Source organism: Balaenoptera borealis (genome assembly GCF_965194805.1).
Source record: "Balaenoptera borealis genome assembly, chromosome: 3".
Lineage (NCBI taxonomy): Eukaryota > Metazoa > Chordata > Mammalia > Artiodactyla > Balaenopteridae > Balaenoptera > Balaenoptera borealis.
In genome coordinates this window covers 21672396-21693880 of record NC_138866.1, presented here as the reverse complement: position 1 = coordinate 21693880, position 21485 = coordinate 21672396, and the positions used below count along the sequence as shown (strand labels likewise).

Below are 21485 nucleotides of genomic sequence, written 5' to 3'. Positions count from 1 at the left end.
TGGTTTTATTTTTAGTTTTTTAAGGGACCTCCATACTGTTTTCCATAGTGGCTGCACCAATCTACATTCCCACCAACAGTGCATGAGGGTTCCCTTTTCTCCACACCCTCTCCAGCATTTATTGTTTGTAGATTTTTTGATGATGGCCATTCTGACTGGTGTGAGGTGATACCTCATTGTAGTTTTGATTTGCAAGAAATTGTATAATTAAATTACAGAGAAAATACTTAAAATCCAGGTAAATAAATTTTTCAAACATTATCAAAAGTAAATTTTGCCAGCTATGGAGATACTATATAAAATAGAATGCAATAAATTTGCTCTTAAGATACTATAGGATTTAGTTTGATATCACAAATTAGTTCAAATGAGTTAAGTTTAACTTATTTGGTAAGTTAAATGTGTTTAGCAAAAAACCAAGTAAATAAGCACTTCTATATAATCATACTTCATTCAATAAATAGGATTCCATTCATGGATCAAAAGTTCAAGTGCAATTCTCATCTTCTCTACTGCATCCTCAGCAGTGATTATGGTTTAATATGCCATGGTCCTCAAATCATCTTATTTTAATAATGTTAAGCCAAATGGTAAAAGAAGTATTAAGATCTTCTGCCTTTCAGTGAAGACAAGACAAAGGCTAGACGGTACAATTTTCTGAGTTATATAAATAATGGATCAGTTATTCCTAATTACCTGAATTTGTTAATATCTGTTGAACAGGAGTCACACCGGCAGGGAGTGCTAAGGTAGCAGCTGTAGCAGCAGCACTCTGAAAAAAACAATGAAAAACAATCAAAACCATGTATGTGCATAACAGCACATCAGTTTATCTCTGGCATATTTTAATAGTATTTAAAGTTTCATTTAGTATATACTAAAATGAAAAGTTCTAACAATAAGACTAACTGCCATTTTATAAAATGGTACAATAAAGACCATTGAGCCTAAACATCTTACCTCATTATTTCAAGCAATTAAGTAGAATAATATAATTAGAAGGTTTTTTCACCTGGAGAATGTACTCTAAGGAAATCTAACCCACACTAACAGTGCTGTACAATAAATAAAATATCCATTCCATTATTTCCTTACTTATTCTGTTCCCTTACTCCCAATTCCTTGTTGTCAATTAATATACTTATGGCAAAAGTGTAAGTATCTTCATTTTAGAAATCCTAATATTTTTAATTTATACCATGATTAACAGGTCTCTAAAGAAAACCTTATATCAGAAGACTGCAATTCTTAGCTGGCAATTCTTCTAAGATGCCATAACGTGACAACACTGGCATTATCTAGGTGAAACATATATTACTGACAGTTTTATCAATATAGAAAATACCTTAAAAATCTTAAGTCACAAAAATTAATTTCTACACTTTAAAATGAAGTTAGTATCTGACTTTAAATTATAAAAATATACATGAAATTATACTCTGAATGTTTTTAAATCCAGGATAAATTCTTGATTTACTGCTTCTGGAGACTTCTCCCCTTTCCTCTGAAAGAATTACACTACATTTTTACTGTTTTTTTAAAATCCTGAGCTCAAAGTATTTCCATGTATCTCACTGTAACTATATACAGGTAGTTTTTTTTCCCCCTCCCCCTTCAATCTTTTTTAAGGTACCAAATCTTCATATACTCAATCTAACTTATACATTTTTAGAAACACCTCTATTTGAGTACACTTCAAGAAATAAATATTAACTGTGCTTTGAAGTCAACAAAACTTGGAAAATTACACTCAAGTAGGTTAATGATACAACTATCTAGTCATGCTCTAAGTATAGCCTTCCAAGAAAATACGCTTGTTGCCATTTGACAGGCCTAAGTATTCTCTGTATCTTAAGCCTGCAACTCCCATTATGTCCCCAAAATCCAGCTACCTAGCTCACCAAGTTCTCTTTATAAAATGCAGGTTCTGCATTTCATTTTATTAAATAAATGAAAGATTTAAATAAATTTTGTCTATATAAGCAAATGAAAGGTAATCTAAATTTAAGGAATATATTAACAACCACTTACTATTGAGAAATATTATTTAGGAATATTAAGTGCCTATAATTCACATTTTATAAGATTAATAATCTCCCTCTACTAGCAAACTGACCTAGCATTTTCCTTATAGCATACATGAGAAAATAACCACCTGCATACCTCTGCACATTCAAGTTGCTATAAATATTTGTTGTGATGTATCATACACAAACCATCTTTTATTAATGTCTGCTGAAAGTTCCTTCTTGTATTTTGTGAAAAGGCCCTAACGTGAATAATGCATTTGAGCGATTTCATAAAGAGAACCTGCAAAACTAGTTTGATATAAGGTCCTGCTTCATAAGTTCCCTGAAATAGCTTTCTACCAAATATATTATCACTATCCCATATTCTTATATTAAAAAAAATTTTTTTTTCAAAATCAAACTGTTTTTAATGGATATCTTTGAATCAGGAATAATGCAAACAAACAAAAACCCAAAAAACTTATTTGTAAAAAGCCTATACTGATTACATTTTAGAACATGAAAAACACATGAAGCAAACACTAACTGAAAACAAGTAAAATGCTGAAATACGTATAAATGCTAACATTTTATTGATTGAAGTCTGACCTATGATCTGTTTAAATACATATGCTCTTTAGAATCAAGGAGACACAGCAAATTAGTAAGAGATGGGCCATTAATTTTACCTGTCTTTTTAAACACAATTTTAATTCAAAATTCTCTCCCACAACACTTAAAATTCTTCAAAATTAGATGGGTCTACTGCAAGTGATTCTACCAAACTTTCTGTTTTAAAATGATACAAGTTATTCCCTAGGAAACAGTCTCAATAGTACCAACTACAATATGGATCCTACAGTGAGACTTATTTTTAAGGATGGAGGTTAAAAAGAAATTTGGTGCCTTAAACTTGAAAGGGAATTTTTTTTTGAATAATAAAACTCTTGTGAGACTCGATAGGCATGGACTTTTGTGATTTTCATGCAAAAGAACTGACTCCAGGAACCTGAACTGGAAGTACAAACAGAGATTCTTGATTTTTTGTGAATTTAAAAATTCCAATTTCTATCGTGTAGAAATTTGCAATTCTGTAAAGTTATACATTTGTTAAGGCTGGTATATATCAATAGAAAGAAGTCGTTTGTCTAGTAGGTAAGCCCTGCTTCCTATATGGCTTATAAAACACAAATGAACTTTCAGGTTCACTCATCATTCACAAAATATAGTAACTGATTTTTTTAAATATTGCTTTTTCATTTAAAAAAAAAAAAATCTGGATCTGAAAAGAAAATCTCACTGCTAACACTAGATTAAGAGATCTTATTTAAAATAATGATTCTTACCTAATAAAAGGATTTGGCTGAATTTAAGAATGGAATGTCAGAGCAGAGACACCACTAACAGTCTGTGCAGTTTAAACAGAAGAAAAGCCATTTACGAGAAAATGCTGGAACAACTATTCTAATTAAACTTTGTTTTAGTGTTTTATTTTTAAAAAAAAACTGTGAGGACAGAAGTAAAGATTTTCTAAGGATCTGAGGGTTTCTTTCTTTCAGTTTTATAGTTATATCTGATGGGATATATTATATGTGCTAAGTGAAATTTGAAAATTTGAGGACTTATGAAGTTCAGTGGCTATCTCTTAGAAATATCAAAAGTCTAATGTATAATAAACTCAACTGGCTAAAATGCATTTTAAAGTAGCAATTTACATATTGTAATAAAACTTATTAGGCTATGCTATGGTTAAATCAGAGCAAAATTTGTAAATGTCTGATCTTAACGATACTAGTTATCTTTACCCAAATGGTTCATTTTCATTTTTAAAAAGTTTATAATTCTTAGCATTCCTAACCTCTTTCAGTTAATGGGTCTTCTGCAACATAACTATACTTGGCATAATGTTTGGTAGGTCCCATAAACCTATTTTCAAAAAATAGCAGAAGATAAAACAGCTCCCACAAAGCATCATTCTTTTGGTATTTTCAACAGAAAGTTGCATAATTTTATGAACCTTAATGTCGAAGTACCAAGCTAAACTTTAGATTTGCTGCTAAATCCAATACTTAGGAAACCAAACAAAACAGGTATTTTGCTTAAGTCTTGAATAAACTTCAAGTTGTTAATATACAACATACACAAGCATAATCACAATTTGGGTTAGAATAAATAGAGCCAAGCAAAGTGCTATGTCCTGAGTCTTACCATGTTTGATGCATTCATATGTTGTATCAGCTTAGAATCAGGAACAATAACTTGTGGTGCTGCAGCTATGAAAAAACACAGGCACACATAAAAACAAGGAACCATGAGGCTATTTCATAAGAAAGCTGTACCATACTGAAAATTTTTTTCAAGCTTTCCACATTTTCTGCATGCAAATACACTCAACCATTTGATATCTCAGAATGTTATAAACTTCTACAGTAAATAACAGCTGCGACATACCCACCTTATACTGGAAAAACCACAATTAAAAAAAAGATTTAACAACACCTAAGGACACGAGGGACCTTGGGAACATGACGTAATGAGATACCTAACACCTACACATATATATTTCTGTGCATTCTTAAACTGGAAATTTTCAAACATAATTTAATATTGTCTTGCCAACTCAGCAATAACTGTGTTATTAATATAATGATACTACTACTGGAATGCATTATTGACCCATTAAGAGTGAGCTCAAAAAGTTATAATCTACATAGTCTTTTAAAATCTTTTTCTCCCAATTTGACAGTTTCTAGTATCTTATTTCCATCAACTTTTTAAAAAATACAAATCATAAATAATGGCAATATCACTTAAGCATAAAAGGAACTAAGTGTTTGATTCCGCAAATTTCAGAGAATAAATAGATAATCCCATTATCCTAATATTCTCTGAGTGAAGAAAATCAAATTTTAATTTATGATAACCTAAAATCCTAGTGCCAGGCCTGAAGGCAATAGGAGGAACGGTCATCAAGAAACATTAAAAGGATAAAATTACTTGATGCAAGGTACAGAGTAAAATCAAATATTAAGTCTTATTTGATATAAACAGTAAAATAACTCAAACAGATATTTCTAATGTGCATCAATATCAGTTTTAAGTCTTACATACACTCTCAGATGAGGCAAATGAGTAACTAAACAGTTACCTTAAGATGAAGTTTTCATTTCTCTTTATTCTCCTCTCTGACAACAAGATTTACAAAACTTGAAGGCCTAGGAAGTTTTACTAGGAAGTTTTATAACTGAACAAATGTTTGTCATGACAGAAAATACTCCATGTAGAGGATCAAGCTTCTAAGCCTTTTCAGGGCCCAGATTTTCCTCAGCTGTGATGTTTTAAGAGCTACTTCACAGAGCCTCTATTAGACTGCAATGAAACAAAATCTATAAAATGACTTGCACAGTACAAGGCACTATGGACGCAGTCTATAAATACTTGTTTTTTCTTATCTTTAAACCACATAATAGAAATTAAGATGTCATATATCCAGTCTTCACTTAAAGAAAATCTAATTCAGTCAATTTAACTGCATAAATTAATAGGGAATTAGAATTTCAGATTGCCAAAGTATAGCTACAAAAACCCTCCAGTGTTTATTTATAAAAACTAAACTCAAATGTCTTTGTAGGAACAAATCAGTTTCAAAGAAAGTAACGATTCTACTATATAAAATAATGAAACCCTTAGTAAATAAACCTTTATAGATCTGACTTAGGAAATCCACCATTGTGTAGCCATCTGAAAAAAAGTAATAATATACTTACCTGAATATCACTTTAGGCTTTCTGTTAGTGAATTACTTGTTTATCATTACTACATAAATAGGAACCACATTTTATACACACACAGATACAACCCCCTTAGCCAACAGAAAGGAGACACCCAGAGTGTTTCTCTTCTTTGAAAATGACAACTTTCATTTCCAGGTTGTAGTAGGACTATCCCGCCTCACCTTGCTGTGACGCAGGAATGAGGACCTGCTGGGTCTGCGCTTGCTGAGGTACTGTTGGCTGCGGTTGAGCCTGGTGGTGGTGGTGGTGGTGATGCTGCTGCTGCTGGGGTTGCTGCTGCTGCTGAACTTGCAGTAAAAGCTGCTGCTCTTCTGAATGAAATCCATCTACTGCCCTAGACTGCATGAGTTTATTCTCCCATAACTAAGGCAAAGAATATTAAAGATTTCTAAGTAAGAGTCAGGGAAAACAATGCTGGACATATGGATAAAACATACTTTATTAGTTTATAAAATTCTGACATTTTCAAAACTGATTAAATCTACAAATCTCTAATTCTTACCCAAGTGTATGCCACAATGAAAACCAATTTTTAAAGTATCAAACCTCACTTTTGCTACTTAAGAGTACTGAAGAATTCTTTTGTTTCTTCTATCTCCAACAAACTTTCCATAGTAATTCCTTAGTTACCAAGCAGTTTCATATAAGCAATTTTTCAGTAATCAAAAATCATCCTTTTTAGTATCAAATCCATTGTTAGCTATTTTATGGAAATCTTTCTTTCCTAAGTTTTAAATAACATATAAAACATAAATTCATCTTTCCTTGAACTATAAGAAACATTATAGAGGCAGTCCTCAGGTTAGAAAACCCCACCTTTCTATCTGTCCAACCCTACATAAGGAAAAGGAAACAGCAATGCCTAATATGCTTTCAGAGGTATTCTCAACCCTCCACACTTCTTGAAATTCCCTTCCCTCTTTCATTATGACAAGGACTGACAATCCTTTTTTGCTTAACCACTTCTATTTTCTCATCTCACCCTTGGACAGCTTCTGTGATGAAGGAAAAAAAAAAATCAAAAGTGGGCAAAAACAAGGAAGTAAAAGAAAATATTTATAACTATTCCATCCTTCTCCCTAACACATTTCCTCTCTACAAGGTTTAGTGTTCAATCTATAGAGCCCTTATTAAAAAACTGCCCAAGAAAGTTACAAACCATTCCTTAAACATACATATAAAATTTAATTCAGTCATTTTGTACACGAGGATCTACAGATACTTTGTTTTCTCCCCTAGGATCTACTCTTGGGATATTGCCTAACTCATGTAAGGCTTCTATCAGATCCTTCAAAAAGCTCCCTCTGCCATACTAACAGGGATTTTTATAAACTGCTGACACTTCCAACTGTCCTAGAAATTCTAGATCTACATGTTAATAACAATTCCAGCACATCTCTAACGATTTAGCGAAAAAGTAAACTAAACTAAAGGTCAATTCCCCAGAGCAACCATTCCCCTAGCAGTCTCAGTATTTAGGCTTACCTGAAGACTATTCTTACAGAGACAGCAACAATATCTATTTCATGCATTGTTGTGAGGAGTAAATAAGATATCCATGTAAAACATTTATCAGAGTCTAGCATAAAGTCAGTCATCAATAAATGTTAATTATAATTATTGTAGTGGTGGTATTAATTGTGTAATAGAGCATTACATCAGAAGTCAGGAACCCAATTAGTCCTGGTTTGGCCACTAAACAGCTTTGTGGACAAATTATTTATCTTCCCTGGGCATTTTACTCATCTAAAAAAGGAACAAGTTGAATTAGATTACTTCTAAACGAACTTCCAGCTAGTAAATCTAAGTCAGTGCAAATCCCAGACTAAAAACAGCTAGGGTTCTTCCTAGGGTAACAAAAAACTACTTTTTGAGAGCCCAAGTTTTGTCTGGCTCATTTCTATAAAGTGGGCACCTAGCATAACACACAGTACAAAATAGGCTTAGACACTGAATAAAATATACTCTACACTTTAAAATACACTCTAACTATATTATATAGTAAGGCTATATAGGTAAGCCTCCCAAACAGTTATCACCCAAACTGTCTACACTTCTTTTCCTTGTTTCAAAACAAAACAAAACCTCGCTTCTTGTAGGCCAAAATCAAGGTGAAAAAAGTACTGTTAATTAATGCTTTAAGAAACAGTCTTTAAGGGACTTCCCTGGTGGTCCAGTGGTAAAGAATCCACCTTCCGACGCAGGGGACACAGGTTCACTCCCTGGTCGGGGAACTAAGATCCCACATGCCCCAGAGCAACTAAGCCCGCACGCGCCACAACTACTGAGCCCGCATGCCGCAACTAGAGAGTCCGCATGGCACAAACTACAGAGCCCACACGCTCTGGAGCCCATGCACTACAACTACAGACCCCAAGTGCTCTGAAGCCTGTGCACCACAACTAGAGAGAGAAAACCCGCACACCACGACTAGAGAGAAGCCCGCGTGCGACAACAAAGAGCTCGAGCACCGCAAGGAAAGACCCTGCATACAGCAACGAAGATCCCATGTGCTGCAACTAAGACCCAACACAGCCAAAAATAAAAATAAATAAATAAAAAAAATATTTTTTAAAAATAAAGAAACAGGTCTTTAAACCATAATTTTCTAAATTTAAAGCTTCAGTTTTTATCACCTCCAATTGGTCTACCCACTGCAATCCTGACCCATCACTTCAATTAAGCTTCCATGACAATGGTAAATATTAACAAATACACATTATGTGCTAAGTGCTGCGTACTACTACTCACCTAGTCTCCCAAGTCAATGATCTGTGAGACAGAATCTACCACAATGCCCTATCATTATTGTCAATTTCCTTTCCAAAGCATTATTCCAATCTATCCCTACTATAATGGCCCCAGTTCAAGTCCCTTCCTCCCATCAGTATTACTGCAAAGTGTTAATGACGAAGCTAATTGAGCTCCCTGCTTCAAATCATACATTCTACACATAATTATTGAGTATCTCCCAGCTAGACACTGTTAGTGGCATTGAGAACAGACAGAACAAATCTGGCAAATATCCTTGTCCTTACAGAGCCTACATTTTAGTGGAAACTTGTGCTTCCGATCTATCCTCTATAAATCAGTGGTCCTCAAAATGTGATCCTGGACCAATAACATCAGTATCACCTGGGAACTTGTTAGACATACCAATTCTAAGGCCCCACCCCATCGAATCAGCAACTCTGGAGGTAGAGCCAGGAATCTGTTTTAATAACCTATCCAGGTTATTGTGATGTACACTAAAGTGAAAGCTGCTGCTTTAAAGTATAAACCAGTACTTTTCAAACTGCAGACTGCAATCCATTCCTGCATTATTAAAAGTTAATTTAGATTATTTTTTGGTAAATGCAATCAAATTTTTCTTTTTAAATGTCAGACTGTACCCCTATCAACTGAGACTCTTTGAAGCAGAAGTCCAAAACTCTGTCTTTTAACTAGCACGCCAGAGAATCCTTCTCACTCTAAAGACCAAGCTCCTTAATGCAGTATTATGTTAACTTCTCCAACTGCTACTATAACTTGCACTCTATTTTCCAAACTACTTGCAGTTCCCTGAATATAGCATACATACCTCCTGTCTAAACTTTCGTAAACTACTCCTTATGACTGGCAGTCTTCCCACACAATTCCCCAAAGAATGCAAATGCAAAGTCACATAGCCGCGAAGAAATCGCTCACTGCCTTTATACATTAGAGATATTTCTATTGGTACACTTTTCATACTAAGTCTACCTTCTCTATTAAAGTATGAACTCCTTCAGGGCAGAGACTATGTCTTATTCATAACCTAACAAAATGACTAAGAACTTAACAGAAATTTAATATTAATTTCAAAGAGAATAGAAAACGAACTTGTTTTCTAAGGTAGTTTCTCTATAAAGATGCTACCAACATTTTAGGCAGAATAACTCTTTATTTACAGGGTATTACCACAGGAAGTGTACATGAAATACAACACTCCTCTAGCCTACTAAATGCCAAAGATGCCCATTAGTCATTATAACAAGCAAACATGGAACCACACATTTCAAACTGCTTCTGGGGGAGCAAGGGGATGCTGGAGTAGTGGGCCACTGAGAATCCGTATTTACTAAGTACCAAATACTGTTCTAGGTAATGTGAAAAATACAAGAATAATACCATACAAATATTTAGCATTACACTTATAACATCAAATAATGTAAAGTTTAATTAGTTGAATGTTTTCTGTTTCTCTCCAATTTCATTTTAAAATAATTTTATTTATCAAAATATTTTATTTTTAAAATATCATCTGTTTAAAATAATGTAATACTGTTTTGGCAACAGTAATCATATTAATACCCCTGAAGACTACCAAGAATACTGAATTGTTATTTATGTATTTATTTATTTATTTAACTAGTTTAGAAAATAGGAAGAACTCTTTTCTCCACATTTTTATAGTACTTTACCCCCCAACACCATAGCTATTATTTCTGGCAGTCCTATTTCAACAATCTTTGCCAGGTGTCTGGAATTAGACATGGAGAAAATTCATTTTCTGTTTCCAAAATGATTTGGATATGCATCATGTTATGCCCATCATGTTTACTAGACTAATACTGAATTCTTAACGTGCACTTAAGTACTTTCCATGTACACTCGTTTTTCACAAAAATTCTTTAAAACAGACATTATTATCATCTCCTTTTTACAGAAAAAGAACCTGAGGAACAAGAAGTTAGGTACCTTATCCAAGATCACCAACTAACAGCAGGCAAAACCATCGTACAATCCAGGCAATCTGACTCAACAGGGCTGGACCCTGAGAGTGAAGAGTAAATGTCCTTTAAATTTTAAATTTAAAGTTTTAAATTTTGGACTCTAGGCCCTTGCTTGCCTCACCGTAATCCCAGCTCTGGTCCAAAGTTCTAATCTCTAAACTGTACTGCTGCATCAGAGCAGGTCTAGTCACAACTCTGGTACCTTCCTTATCTGGAGACAAAAGGCTTAGCTTCAAGTCTCTACCACTTGCTAAATGATCTGTCAAAGCGTATTTATTCCATTTTTTGATCTATAAAACGTTATCAGATCTACTGCTGCCTGGCAGTATGCTGGGCTAGAAATTCTAAAGGATCCTCCTACTCTCACAAAAACAACTAGCTCCTGGATAAAACATAAGACAACTGAATTTTTGGGCTCTTTAGAAATGATGTTGGGGAACAGAGCTTTCCCCAAGGCTAAATGATGTAGAACAGTAGATCATCGTTCAACTTACGGTTCAAGTATTTATATACAACTAGAGTATATTTAGAACAGTGGTTCTCAATCAGGGGTAGTTTTTCCCCTTCTGCCCCAGGGACATCTGGCAATGTCTGGAGATATTTTTGGTTGTCAGAACTAAGGGGTGCTACTGGCATCTAGTGGGCAGAGATCAGTTATGCTGCTAATATCCTACGATAACTAGCCTTCTACAACAAAGAATTAACAGGTCCAAAATGTCAGTACTGCCAAGGATGAGAAAACAGATCTAGGGGCAGACTAACTTTTTCAGATTTGTCTCCAAATGAGGAATTCTTCTCACTTTGTTTTACTGAGAGGCCATGTTTTCTATCTCCCATTGTACTTGCTATTTGGATAGGGGTGGGTCTGACAGTTTAGAAATCAGGATAATTTTATCACTTACTTTGAAGAGGACTTCTAGACTGTCATTTCCACCCATAGTCATTTACCAATCTAAAACACAATTTACATTCAAATATAGCTTTATTGAAAATCAAGTGGTGATCATTTTCTAATGTATAGAAATCCTGAATCACTATGTTGTGCACCTAGAACTAATACAGTGTTGTAGGTCAATTACACTTCAATTAGAAAAAAAAGCAAGAAAACCAACATTATGCTTTATGCATCTTTTCTATCTCCCACAGTTCATACATTAAAGGAGACCCACAGTGTTAACAGATAACCTCAAGAATCAGGTTGAATTTTTTTAATGTAGAAGGTCCCTTCCTGAATTATCTAGTTAAACTTCAAATTACAGGCACTCTCATTACTCATCTTAATTCATAATCTAATACACCACTGTATCCTTCACAGCCGTATGGAAGCTTTTGATAAAAGTTTGTGAAACACTATAAAATGGTGAGAAAGGGGATAGAGCTAATGACAAAGTCCTTTATAAACCTTAAAATATGAAATATTGTTAGTTTTCATTAGCAAGAATATCCAAACCTACAAGGTCTAATACAGTAGCCACTAGCCACATGTGGTGATTTAAAGTGAAATTAATTATAATTAAATAAAAATTCAGTTCTTCAGTTCCACTAACCATATTTCAAGTGTTTAATAGCCACATGTGGCTAGTGGTTACCATACTGGAGAGCACAGATATAGAACATTTTCATCACCACAGAAAGTTCTACTGCATAATGCTGGCTGTCAGACTGTTAAAACTAGGGCACATTCTGGAAATTCTAATGAGATCCTGAAGAAATTTAGTGCAGAGAATTAAAATAACTCATTTCAGTCTAACAGTTTTATATTTAAATTCAGCTACTACCCAGAATAAAAGAGTATGTCCCGTTTAAAAAACAACAAAAACAGTAAACTACTTTTTTCAGTTAGATTCTGGAGCAACATGTTATTAATTTGTTTAATTAAGTATTTACTGAATGCCAACCACATATGCCAGGCATTGTGGTAGAGGCTGGGGATTCAAAGTTGAATAAGTCACAATTTTTGTCATAGAAAATTACGCATTAAACAAAAAATCAGTGCATAACCTATAAAACATAGATATTACTTTTTTATACTACTTTTATACTATATTATATGTACATATATCTGTATATATGTGTATACATGTATAAAGTCTTATGTACTAAAAATGCAGGTGGAGCTATTTGGTCTCAAAGATAGCTCATTCTGTTTGGAAAGAACATCTTGATTCTAACTGGGACCAGCAGCAAAATATCAACAGACTCTGAAAAGCAAGAGGAGATAACAACTTGGATTGACCACTAGTCTGACCTAGCGCAAATTAAAGCCTTTGGGACTAATTTTTTGCACCTAAAAATGCTGTACCTTTTACATAAGATCACAGAACTACAAGGACAATCATTATAAGGGTATAACATATTTGTAAAATATTCATTACATGTAACATGAAGAAATCAAAATAAGCTTATTCTCTTCTCATTCATATCCCTGAGATACTTCATGTGTTTGAGTAGTTTATATTGCTATTCTTCCAACTCATGTCTCAGAGTTGGCATTCCTTCACTTGTATTTTTAAATACCTACTCTTCACTTTCAGTAACCATTACATTTCTCACAAGGTAAATAAATATTTCCTCATCTCATTCAAACCTATATTTTCCCTTCCTCACAGGGGCAGATTCATATTGAAAACTCTATAGAAGCTGCCCACTGATGCTGCAACATTCTAAGATGTATTTCATCACCACAACACAGGTGAGATTTGCTTTATTTAAAATAGTAAGTTGCTAAATTGTAGCCTCCACACCTCTGTTGAATGGATAAATAAGACCACAACAAATGTTCCTTAGCGTTCATTAACTGTGATTACTTATTTATACATAGCTCTAATGGAGCTCAATTCCCAATCTCTAAGCCAGCAGTTCTAAAACTTTTTAGTCTGAGTCCTTTATCATTTTTACAAATTAATGAGGACCTCAATGAGCTTTTATGAAATTTTAAATAAGATTTTTTTTAATGTTGACATTTAAAAATAACGTATCCATTACATGTTAACATAAATACTTTCAATGAAAATAACCATATCGTCCAAAAAAATTTCGTGAGAAATGGCTTAAAAGGAAAATAGCTGGATTCTCATATCTGCTTCTGCATTCAGTTTGCTTTCGCTGATGTATATGAAGAAAATCTGCCTTCTCATAGCTAAGTAGTTGGGAAAGGAAAAAGTATTTTAAGTGATGGTTTCTTAACAGTTAGCTGCAATGTACAATCTGAAACCATATACTAATTAACTTTTCATACTCTTCGATTAAAATCCATCAATTTATCTTTCACTTTGAAGGGATTTTGCAACATCATGCATTGGTCATTTGGAAAATATGAGTTCAGTGAAGTATGCAGATATGCCAAATATTAATACATTTCATTACAGAATATCATGAATAGAATATCAAACAATTGCATGTCTTAATATCAACAATGATCTCATCTCAACCTTTACGTAAACATCTTTTTAATATTTGGTACATCAAAATGGGAAGCATGCATAAAGCCCTTCTGCTGCATATGGAACAGTTATCTCAAGGAAAAGCACTTGTGCATTTGAGTTGCAAGTTTAACTGGTCACTTTTTTCATGGAATACAACTTTTACTGGAAATATAACAAACATACTATGATTATTCAGACTTGGGCATCTGTCCAACCGCATGGACCCCCTGAAAGAGCCTGTGGGGAAGTCCACTGACCATATTTTGAGAACCACTGTTCTGAGCAGTAAGGCAAAAATATTCCATGATTTCATGAGTCATTACAGCATCAAGAAAACACAAATGCTACATAAAAGTATCTATATATTTCTGCTTAAAACCAAGTAAACAGAAGAGGCAGAAAAGTAGCTCCCAAACTAGAATACATTATAAACCAAATATTTGGCCCACATAGAGAATCAGACTCCAGAACGTGAAATTTATCAAGCACTTAATCTCCACAACATAAATACATTTTAGAATACCAGTGCATTAAGACCACAAAAAAAGGAAAAGGAAAAAAAAACCTTACAGGAATGTCAAGTAATTAAAACATAAATGGATATTAACTGCCCATTAATAATAGCTAATACTATTGCCAGGCACTTTGCTAAACACTTTATATAGTTATTACATTTAATCCTCAAAACAAGCCTAAAAGGTAAGTACTACTAATTCTAATCTCAGATATAAGGAAACTGAAATATAAGCAGTTTGCCTAAGGTCACAGGAAGAATGGATGGTAGAGCTGGGATTTAAGACCAGCACCCTTCACATAACTATACTGCTTCCTGCAACAAAGTCAAATGGTCATCATATGGAAAAATTATGGAGTATAGTTTCTGACTGAAGAGAATGTTTAAAAAAAAAAAAAAAAAAAAAGGCGGCAAACTCACAGTCTTTAGTTCCATCAGAACTTGTTCATCGACTCCATCATCCAAAAAGATGTCTCTCACATCATTAATTACATCTTCAATCACAGATCTGTATAATTTAGGCTTTAAAGGGAAAATAAAAGACTGCTGAAAAACACTGCTTTTCACATATTAAAATATGTAACATTTTCACAAATTCAAAACAAATGTTAATACAACAGTCCCTTTTCCAACTCTCTAAAACTTATTTTAGAAGATATAATTTTAAAGGTATGGCCATTCCCATAAACATCATTTGCCTTAGTTAAAATGAATTATTTGATGACTGCATATTTTAATAGAGGTTTTACGACTGTTTAATACAATTCATATACAGAAGATCATCACAGATACAAGGTCTATACAGTTTCCAGTTGTAATTTCCCATGTTGTTATAGTCAAAACACTTAATGTGTTTTGACTATATCCAACGATATAGTTTTATGGGTTGCTATGTCTGGTTTTTATTATTCCTTGCTTGGTTTAACCCGTTTTATCTCCTAATCTCATCGCTGTCTTAACAGAAACTTATGTCCTGTGATTTGCCTGGTAATAATCTGCAACCTAATAAGTATTCAAATTTAAAAATCACCTAATTTCAGTTTTTGTTACCCAGTCTGTACCTTTAAATTATACCATCAAGCTGTTCATATAACCACAATAACAGGTCTCAAAGTCTCAGAGGAACAAGACACAATGATCTCTTTTCCCGGATTTCTCTCCTACTACTGCCCAGATGATGCTATGGAATAGAATTATAAGCAGCCTCGATATTTATTTTTTAACTATTATTATTATAACTATTGTTGTTGGCATTACTTGGGGGGAAGCTTGCTTTTAGAAGGTTGCCAGAAAAATAAAACGAGAATAGATGTGAAAGCACTTTAAAAGTATAAAGTACTTTTTAAAAACCAAAAGGTAAGAGATGGAAGAATTTGCCCAACCCACATCCTATTTTTAATGGACAAAAGGAAGTTTGCTTGTCAGAGTGTAAAACCAGAGATGCCTTGCTATAAATCTTATCCATTATCACACAGAGCTAAGATCAACAGCCTTTTTAATACTTTGTCATTATTTGTGATTTATATCTTGCTTAAAAGTTACTGCTTACCCAATAAAACCAAGGGTTTGCTCTCATAAGCAAACCTCAAACAGAAATAAATGTTTCATTAGCATCTCTCCCAGCAATACTGTTATCACAGGGGAAACCTCTTATGTGTCCTTGTCCAGCCAAAAATACAAATAATGAGTTCCTCTATACAACTTACCTCAACCATTAAAAACTATTTGTTCCTTTTCATTACAACCAGAAAAACAATTCATGTATCTAGGTTCTCACCTTTGCCGTTCCACTCACTCACTTGCTTTTTATTTTGCCAAATCTGCCTCTGTGAACTAAAATTATTCATGTGATTTCTGCATCTCTACAGTGCCTCCTTATGTTAGCATTCTGATTCCATATATAAGGAAAGTCTGACTATGGGTATCACCTTATCTATGGCAATTCAACTACTGAATTACAAAAATACATTTATAAAGTGTTTTTTTTTTAAACCAATGACCCAAGGCATTATAAAGATACAGTGTAATTTTAAATAGGTAGTATAAATCTCAAATTGACGATATAAATTATTTTTTAAGCAAACTACATGTTGTTTTGGTGTTTCCGAAGTCAGTCATCCCTAAAAATATTCTGCCTGGATATCCACACATTTATAGGTACAATGTGCTTTCTTCTGGCACTCCCTACTTAATGAATCAATCTTGCTTTAAGATTTTGCTTTTGTGCTTTAATTAACCCACAACTTGACCACTTAATGGATTCATATGCACTATAGTTAAAGAAAGGGAAATGTGTATTCTTCATGAAGTATACGCAATTTAAAATTGTTCAAGAATTAAAAAGCATGCAAAATACTGACGTTTTTCAAAGTATGTGAGTACATAGGCATTATTCTGAATTATTATTTAAAATACTAAATCGTACTTAAGCCAAAGTTTTTGCCTTTTATGAAATACACAGTAATTTAGGTTTGTCCTGGTTTTCAAAAACCAGATATTCCAAACTTAAAAACTCATAAATTAAAGGGCCATTAGTGCCATTATCTAATGATTATTAAAGGATTTCTTTCAAAAGTTTTAGTCCCTGGTACAATATTGGAAAATAAGTTGGATTAATTTCTATATTGGATATCATATTAACATCCAATGCAGCAAAAACACCGTCTACTTAGAATTTTAATTTTTTAATACCCAGTTTGCACTAAGCAAATTACTCACAATTCCCCGATCCATAAATGTACTGTAGACATAGGTCCTACGTCGAAGCTTTAGGCACTTATCTATTTCTTTGAAAAGCTTCGTATCTCAAATATTTATTATAGGAAAACATAATGAAATATTAGGAGCTATATTTCCAACATTTCCTGAATACGTGATGAACAAAATACTACCAAAATCAAATCCTCCACAGTTAACAATTGATGTAGAAAACTTTTCAAAAAAACAAAAAATTACCGACAATAATGCATGCATCTTCTGAATACAAGAACGATTAGACATCTGAGCTTAAATTCTCTTTTAAAAATAAAAATAAAATAAAAAAGGAGGGCAAGTCTATTTTCTCTTATCAAAGACCGCAAATCCCAGCTGCTGTATGAAAACAAAAACTTGGGGCTCTAAAAGCAGACCCGGTTGGGCACGAAATTACAGTGTACGGAAAGGACTTAGGAATAAATCTGAGCTCTGCACGCGCCAGCCTCTCGCCTCGGGAGCACGCACCTCCCAGCCCCGCTCTCAGCAGCTCTCACTATTTAAAGCCGGATCTGGTGTTTAAATGGAGAGGCGGTGACGTAGGCCTGAAAAGCACCTTCCCATCCTGGCAGAGTCTATATTAGAGAGCGGCAATGGCTCTATATAAACAGGGCAGCCAAAGGGAGGAGGACCACAAGGCTCAGGGACTGAAAAGCAGGGTAAGCGGCCGCAGCCATGATGGATCGACCCGAGTCGTCAACGGTACGGAGCCGGGCTGCCGTGGGCTTGTCTGCATTTGGGACCGGGCAAAAAAGTGTTTTATTGTCATAATAAAAATAAGAGAGTGGGGTGGACTAGTGATCACATTTTGCGTTGGTGACTGAAAAGGTTATTTATGTGACTGCTTTTTGCAAACCTACGTGATCGCAAGTAAGAAAAAAGGGACAAACGGTGAGAAGTAGGCAAATTTCAAGGCGAAAGCGGGGCACTTTGACCACTACTGTAGGCTTTGTTTGTTTTGGTGCTTTTGCTAGTCGAAGATACGATGGGGGTTTTGCTTCCCCTTCGCCATTTTACCGATTCGGAAGGAACCGAGATAAGTGCTTTTCAACCTTCGTCCTTTTTTTTTTTTTTTAAAACATAAAATGGCCCCAGTGAAGGCTTTTTAAGCACAACCGCCAAAACGCCCAAAGTAACCCCCAAAGTAGCCATTAACCTTTCACTGCGTTAAAGTGGATCGCGGTGGGTCTTGGGGATTCGCCCAGCTCCCCAAACACGGTTTTTGTTTTGAGGCTGCTCCGGGAGCCCTTCTCCAGCCGGCGCGGCCGGGCCCGCTTCGGGGAGAAGCGGCGGCGCCCCTCCCGCCCTCCCTCCTGGCGGCCGGGGTCTGGGGCCGGGGCCGCGCGCTCGCCCCGGCCCAACCGCCCCGCGGCGGCCCCAGGCCCAGCAGGCGCCCCCGCCCTCCCCGCCGCCGCGGCCGCGAGCCTCCGCACCCCCCCGCGCCCGCCGCCCGGCGCACCGGCCCGCTCCGCCTGAGGCGGGAAGCGGCGGCGGCGGCGGCGGCCGCGCGGGCGGCTGAGGAGAGTCGAGGCCGGGAGTCGCGGCCGTCCCCGCCCCCGCCCGGTCCGGCCGTTGCTGCCGCCTGAACGAAGCCCCCGCCGGCCACCAAACCACGTCCTTACCACGGTGTTTGTATTTGCCGAGTTCGCCATTTCCACACACAACACAAACAAGAGGGGGGCAACCCCGAGAAAAGATAAAAACAAAAACAAACAAAAAAAGAACACCCGGAGGGTGACCCAAGCCACCGCAAAATTGGGGGGAAAAATTTTTCAAACAAAATCGGATCCTGACGGAGGAGAGGGGAGCGGTGAGAGGAGGTAGAGAAGGAGGAGAGCAGTCCTCGGAGCTAACAACTCGAGAATCGCCCTTAAAAAAAAAAAAGGCCACGACCCTTCAGGGGTCCTGGGGGGCGTTACCCGCTCCCCACCCCGCACCAAGGAGGGGAACCGCCACCGGTCGCCGCTCCCCGCGCCGCCGCTGCCGCCACCGGCTGCAGCTCCAGCCGTCCGGTCCGCCCGCTTCTCCCCTTTATATAGTGAGCCAACAAGCTGCGCGAGCCGCCGCCACCACCGCTGCCGCCGAGAGACAGGGCGGAGGGGGAGGGAGGGGCGGAAGGGGCGGGGGCAGAGGTGGGCGGGGCTGAGCGCGAGACACCGCGAGAGCCGCGTGCGCAGGCTTGCCGGGGCGGAGGCCGCCGCGCGTCGTCACGCGCAATGGAGGCTGTGGTGAGGGCGGGGCCCGGGGACTTAAGTAGTGAAGTTGGACCGCCGGCTCCTCAAGTCTCGCGTGATCACGTGGTCGGCACCCAGGCGGAAGTCTCCGGCACCTGCTTTGGGATGAGGAACTTGCTAAGTATTGCTGGAAAAAGCGTGAGTTCTGGTGACACAGGAGTCCAGAGCTAGCTGGGATTGCCTCCCGTCGGGCATTTATGCGCCGTCGCGCGCTGGAGGGGGATAGGAAATGCGGAAGGGGCGCTGGCTGTTGCCCCGCTAGGAATGGCCGCGGAGGAGGGCCGGTCACGTGGCCCAGCTTCCCGCCCCTGGCGCGCTCGGACTGAGGGAAGTTTCAAATGCGGAGTCATGTCCGAGAACGGGCTAGACTCAGATTCCGAGTTCCGAGGCGTTGGCACCTCTTCCCTAGGATGGGCCTTTAGCTTGCAGAATTGTGTACGAGTTCCTAAAAGGGATGAAACCTGATTTGGCCCCCCCGTAAACACATTCCAGAATTAATAACATCTGAAACCGTATGAGTTCTCTCCACCAGTAAGCTACAAAGTCTCTGGGTTTAAGTTCCCCAAAGGTCCGGCCTCTACTATCCCACGTACTTTAAATGACTTTTCAAGGTGGTGGAAATGTCACCCCACCCGACCCACCGCCAACCCGAATACCCGGGATTATGACCGCACAAGTTTTCCCGGTTTTTAAAAATATTACCCAAATTCAGTGACTCCACATGGTCAGGACATACTGACATCTGAAATACTTGGCATTTGACACACCAAGTCACATGGCCTCTCGCTGCGGAAGAGGGGCAGGAAATGTCCATGTCTTGGACTGCAACTCAATAGGCTTTTGACCTGCTCTGCCCAAGCTAATCTCGCCTTTATATCAACATTTCACGCAGAACAGAGAATGCTCTGTTTAGGAGGCAGAGCTCACAGTACCTAATTTTCTTGTCCTTAGGAATTTCCAGACACATGGAATGTAGGCTGGACAAGTGAGGGAGTTTATCCTCGAAAGGCAAAGCAAAACAAAATGTAAAACTTCTATGCCTCTGAAACCATAGTTGAGGAATATCAGTTGCTTCTCAGTTCCCTGCACAGCTGCTTGTTTGGGAACATCAAAAGGACAAAAACAAAAAACAAATCATAGTGTTCATTATGTATTATATAAAATTATGATTCCATCAACATTTGTAATTCATTTAATAGTCGGGTGACCATTAGCCAGAAAAGTTATACTAGCCAATACTTTTCATTTCTTACTATTTTAAGAGGACTTGTTACCTCCTTATGTAAGTATTACTTTTTTATTTTAATAAATTTATTTATTTATTTATTTTTGGCTGCATAGGGTCTTGGTTGCTGCCTGCGGGCTTTCTCTAGTTGCCCCCAGTGGGGGCTGCTTTTCGTTGCAGTGCGCGCGGCTTGTTAGGAACCAGGCTGCACAGCAGGAGGTGAGCGGCTGGCAAGCAAAGCTTCATCTGTATTTATAGCTGCTCCCCATTGCTCGCATTACCGCCTGAGCTCCACCTCCTGTCAACATTATGGTGAGCTGTATAATTATTTCATTATGTCTTACGATGTAATAATAATAGAAATAAAGTGCACAATAAATGTAATGTGCTTGAATCATCCCAAAACCACACCCCCCCCTGCACCGCCACCCACCCCTCCCCAGTCTGTGGAAAACTTGTCTTCCATGAAACTGGTCCCTGGTGCCAAAAAGGTTGGGGACTGCTGTTTTGGAGAATACAAAAGTTGAGAGGAAAGATCTTATATCTCAAACTTGCTGATCCTAATGGAAGTCTTATTGTAAAGCATACTGCATAATTACAGCATTCATTCAAGATATAAAAAGCACTGATATATTTCAGTCCTACCAAATAAAATTATAATCAGGTTTCACCTAATTTTTATTTGAAGTATAGTTGATTTACAATATTGTGTTAGTTTCAGGTGTCCAGCAAAGTGATTCAGTTATATATATGTAATTTTTTTCAGACTTTTTCCATTA

General features: G+C 37.0%; 1 protein-coding gene and 1 long non-coding RNA gene across 6 annotated transcripts in view; one reads left to right on the top strand and one right to left on the bottom strand.

Annotated features, from left to right (window-relative positions):
- Positions 1 to 19337, bottom strand: part of GTF2A1 (general transcription factor IIA subunit 1) — a 44338-nt gene extending 25001 nt beyond the window's left edge. Inside the window, exons 1-5 of the mRNA XM_082384740.1 lie at positions 18870 to 19337; positions 14917 to 15018; positions 5965 to 6166; positions 4218 to 4282; positions 697 to 772 (exon numbers count right to left, since the gene is read on the bottom strand). Of these exons, the coding sequence (XP_082240866.1) occupies positions 697 to 772; positions 4218 to 4282; positions 5965 to 6166; positions 14917 to 15018; positions 18870 to 18899 (475 nt within the window). The 5' untranslated portion in view covers positions 18900 to 19337. The remainder of the gene's footprint in view (positions 1 to 696; positions 773 to 4217; positions 4283 to 5964; positions 6167 to 14916; positions 15019 to 18869) is intronic.
- LOC309625352 overlaps positions 15026 to 21485 on the top strand; it is a 44778-nt gene continuing 38318 nt past the window's right edge. For 2 of the 5 annotated variants that reach the window (XR_014242468.1, XR_014242469.1), the window contains exon 1: positions 15026 to 17949. This is a non-coding gene — a long non-coding RNA (uncharacterized lncRNA). Of the gene's footprint in view, positions 17950 to 19422; positions 19620 to 20822; positions 21019 to 21485 lie in introns of those variants that run through there. The other 3 variants (XR_014242470.1, XR_014242471.1, XR_014242472.1) reach the window with 2 other exon arrangements.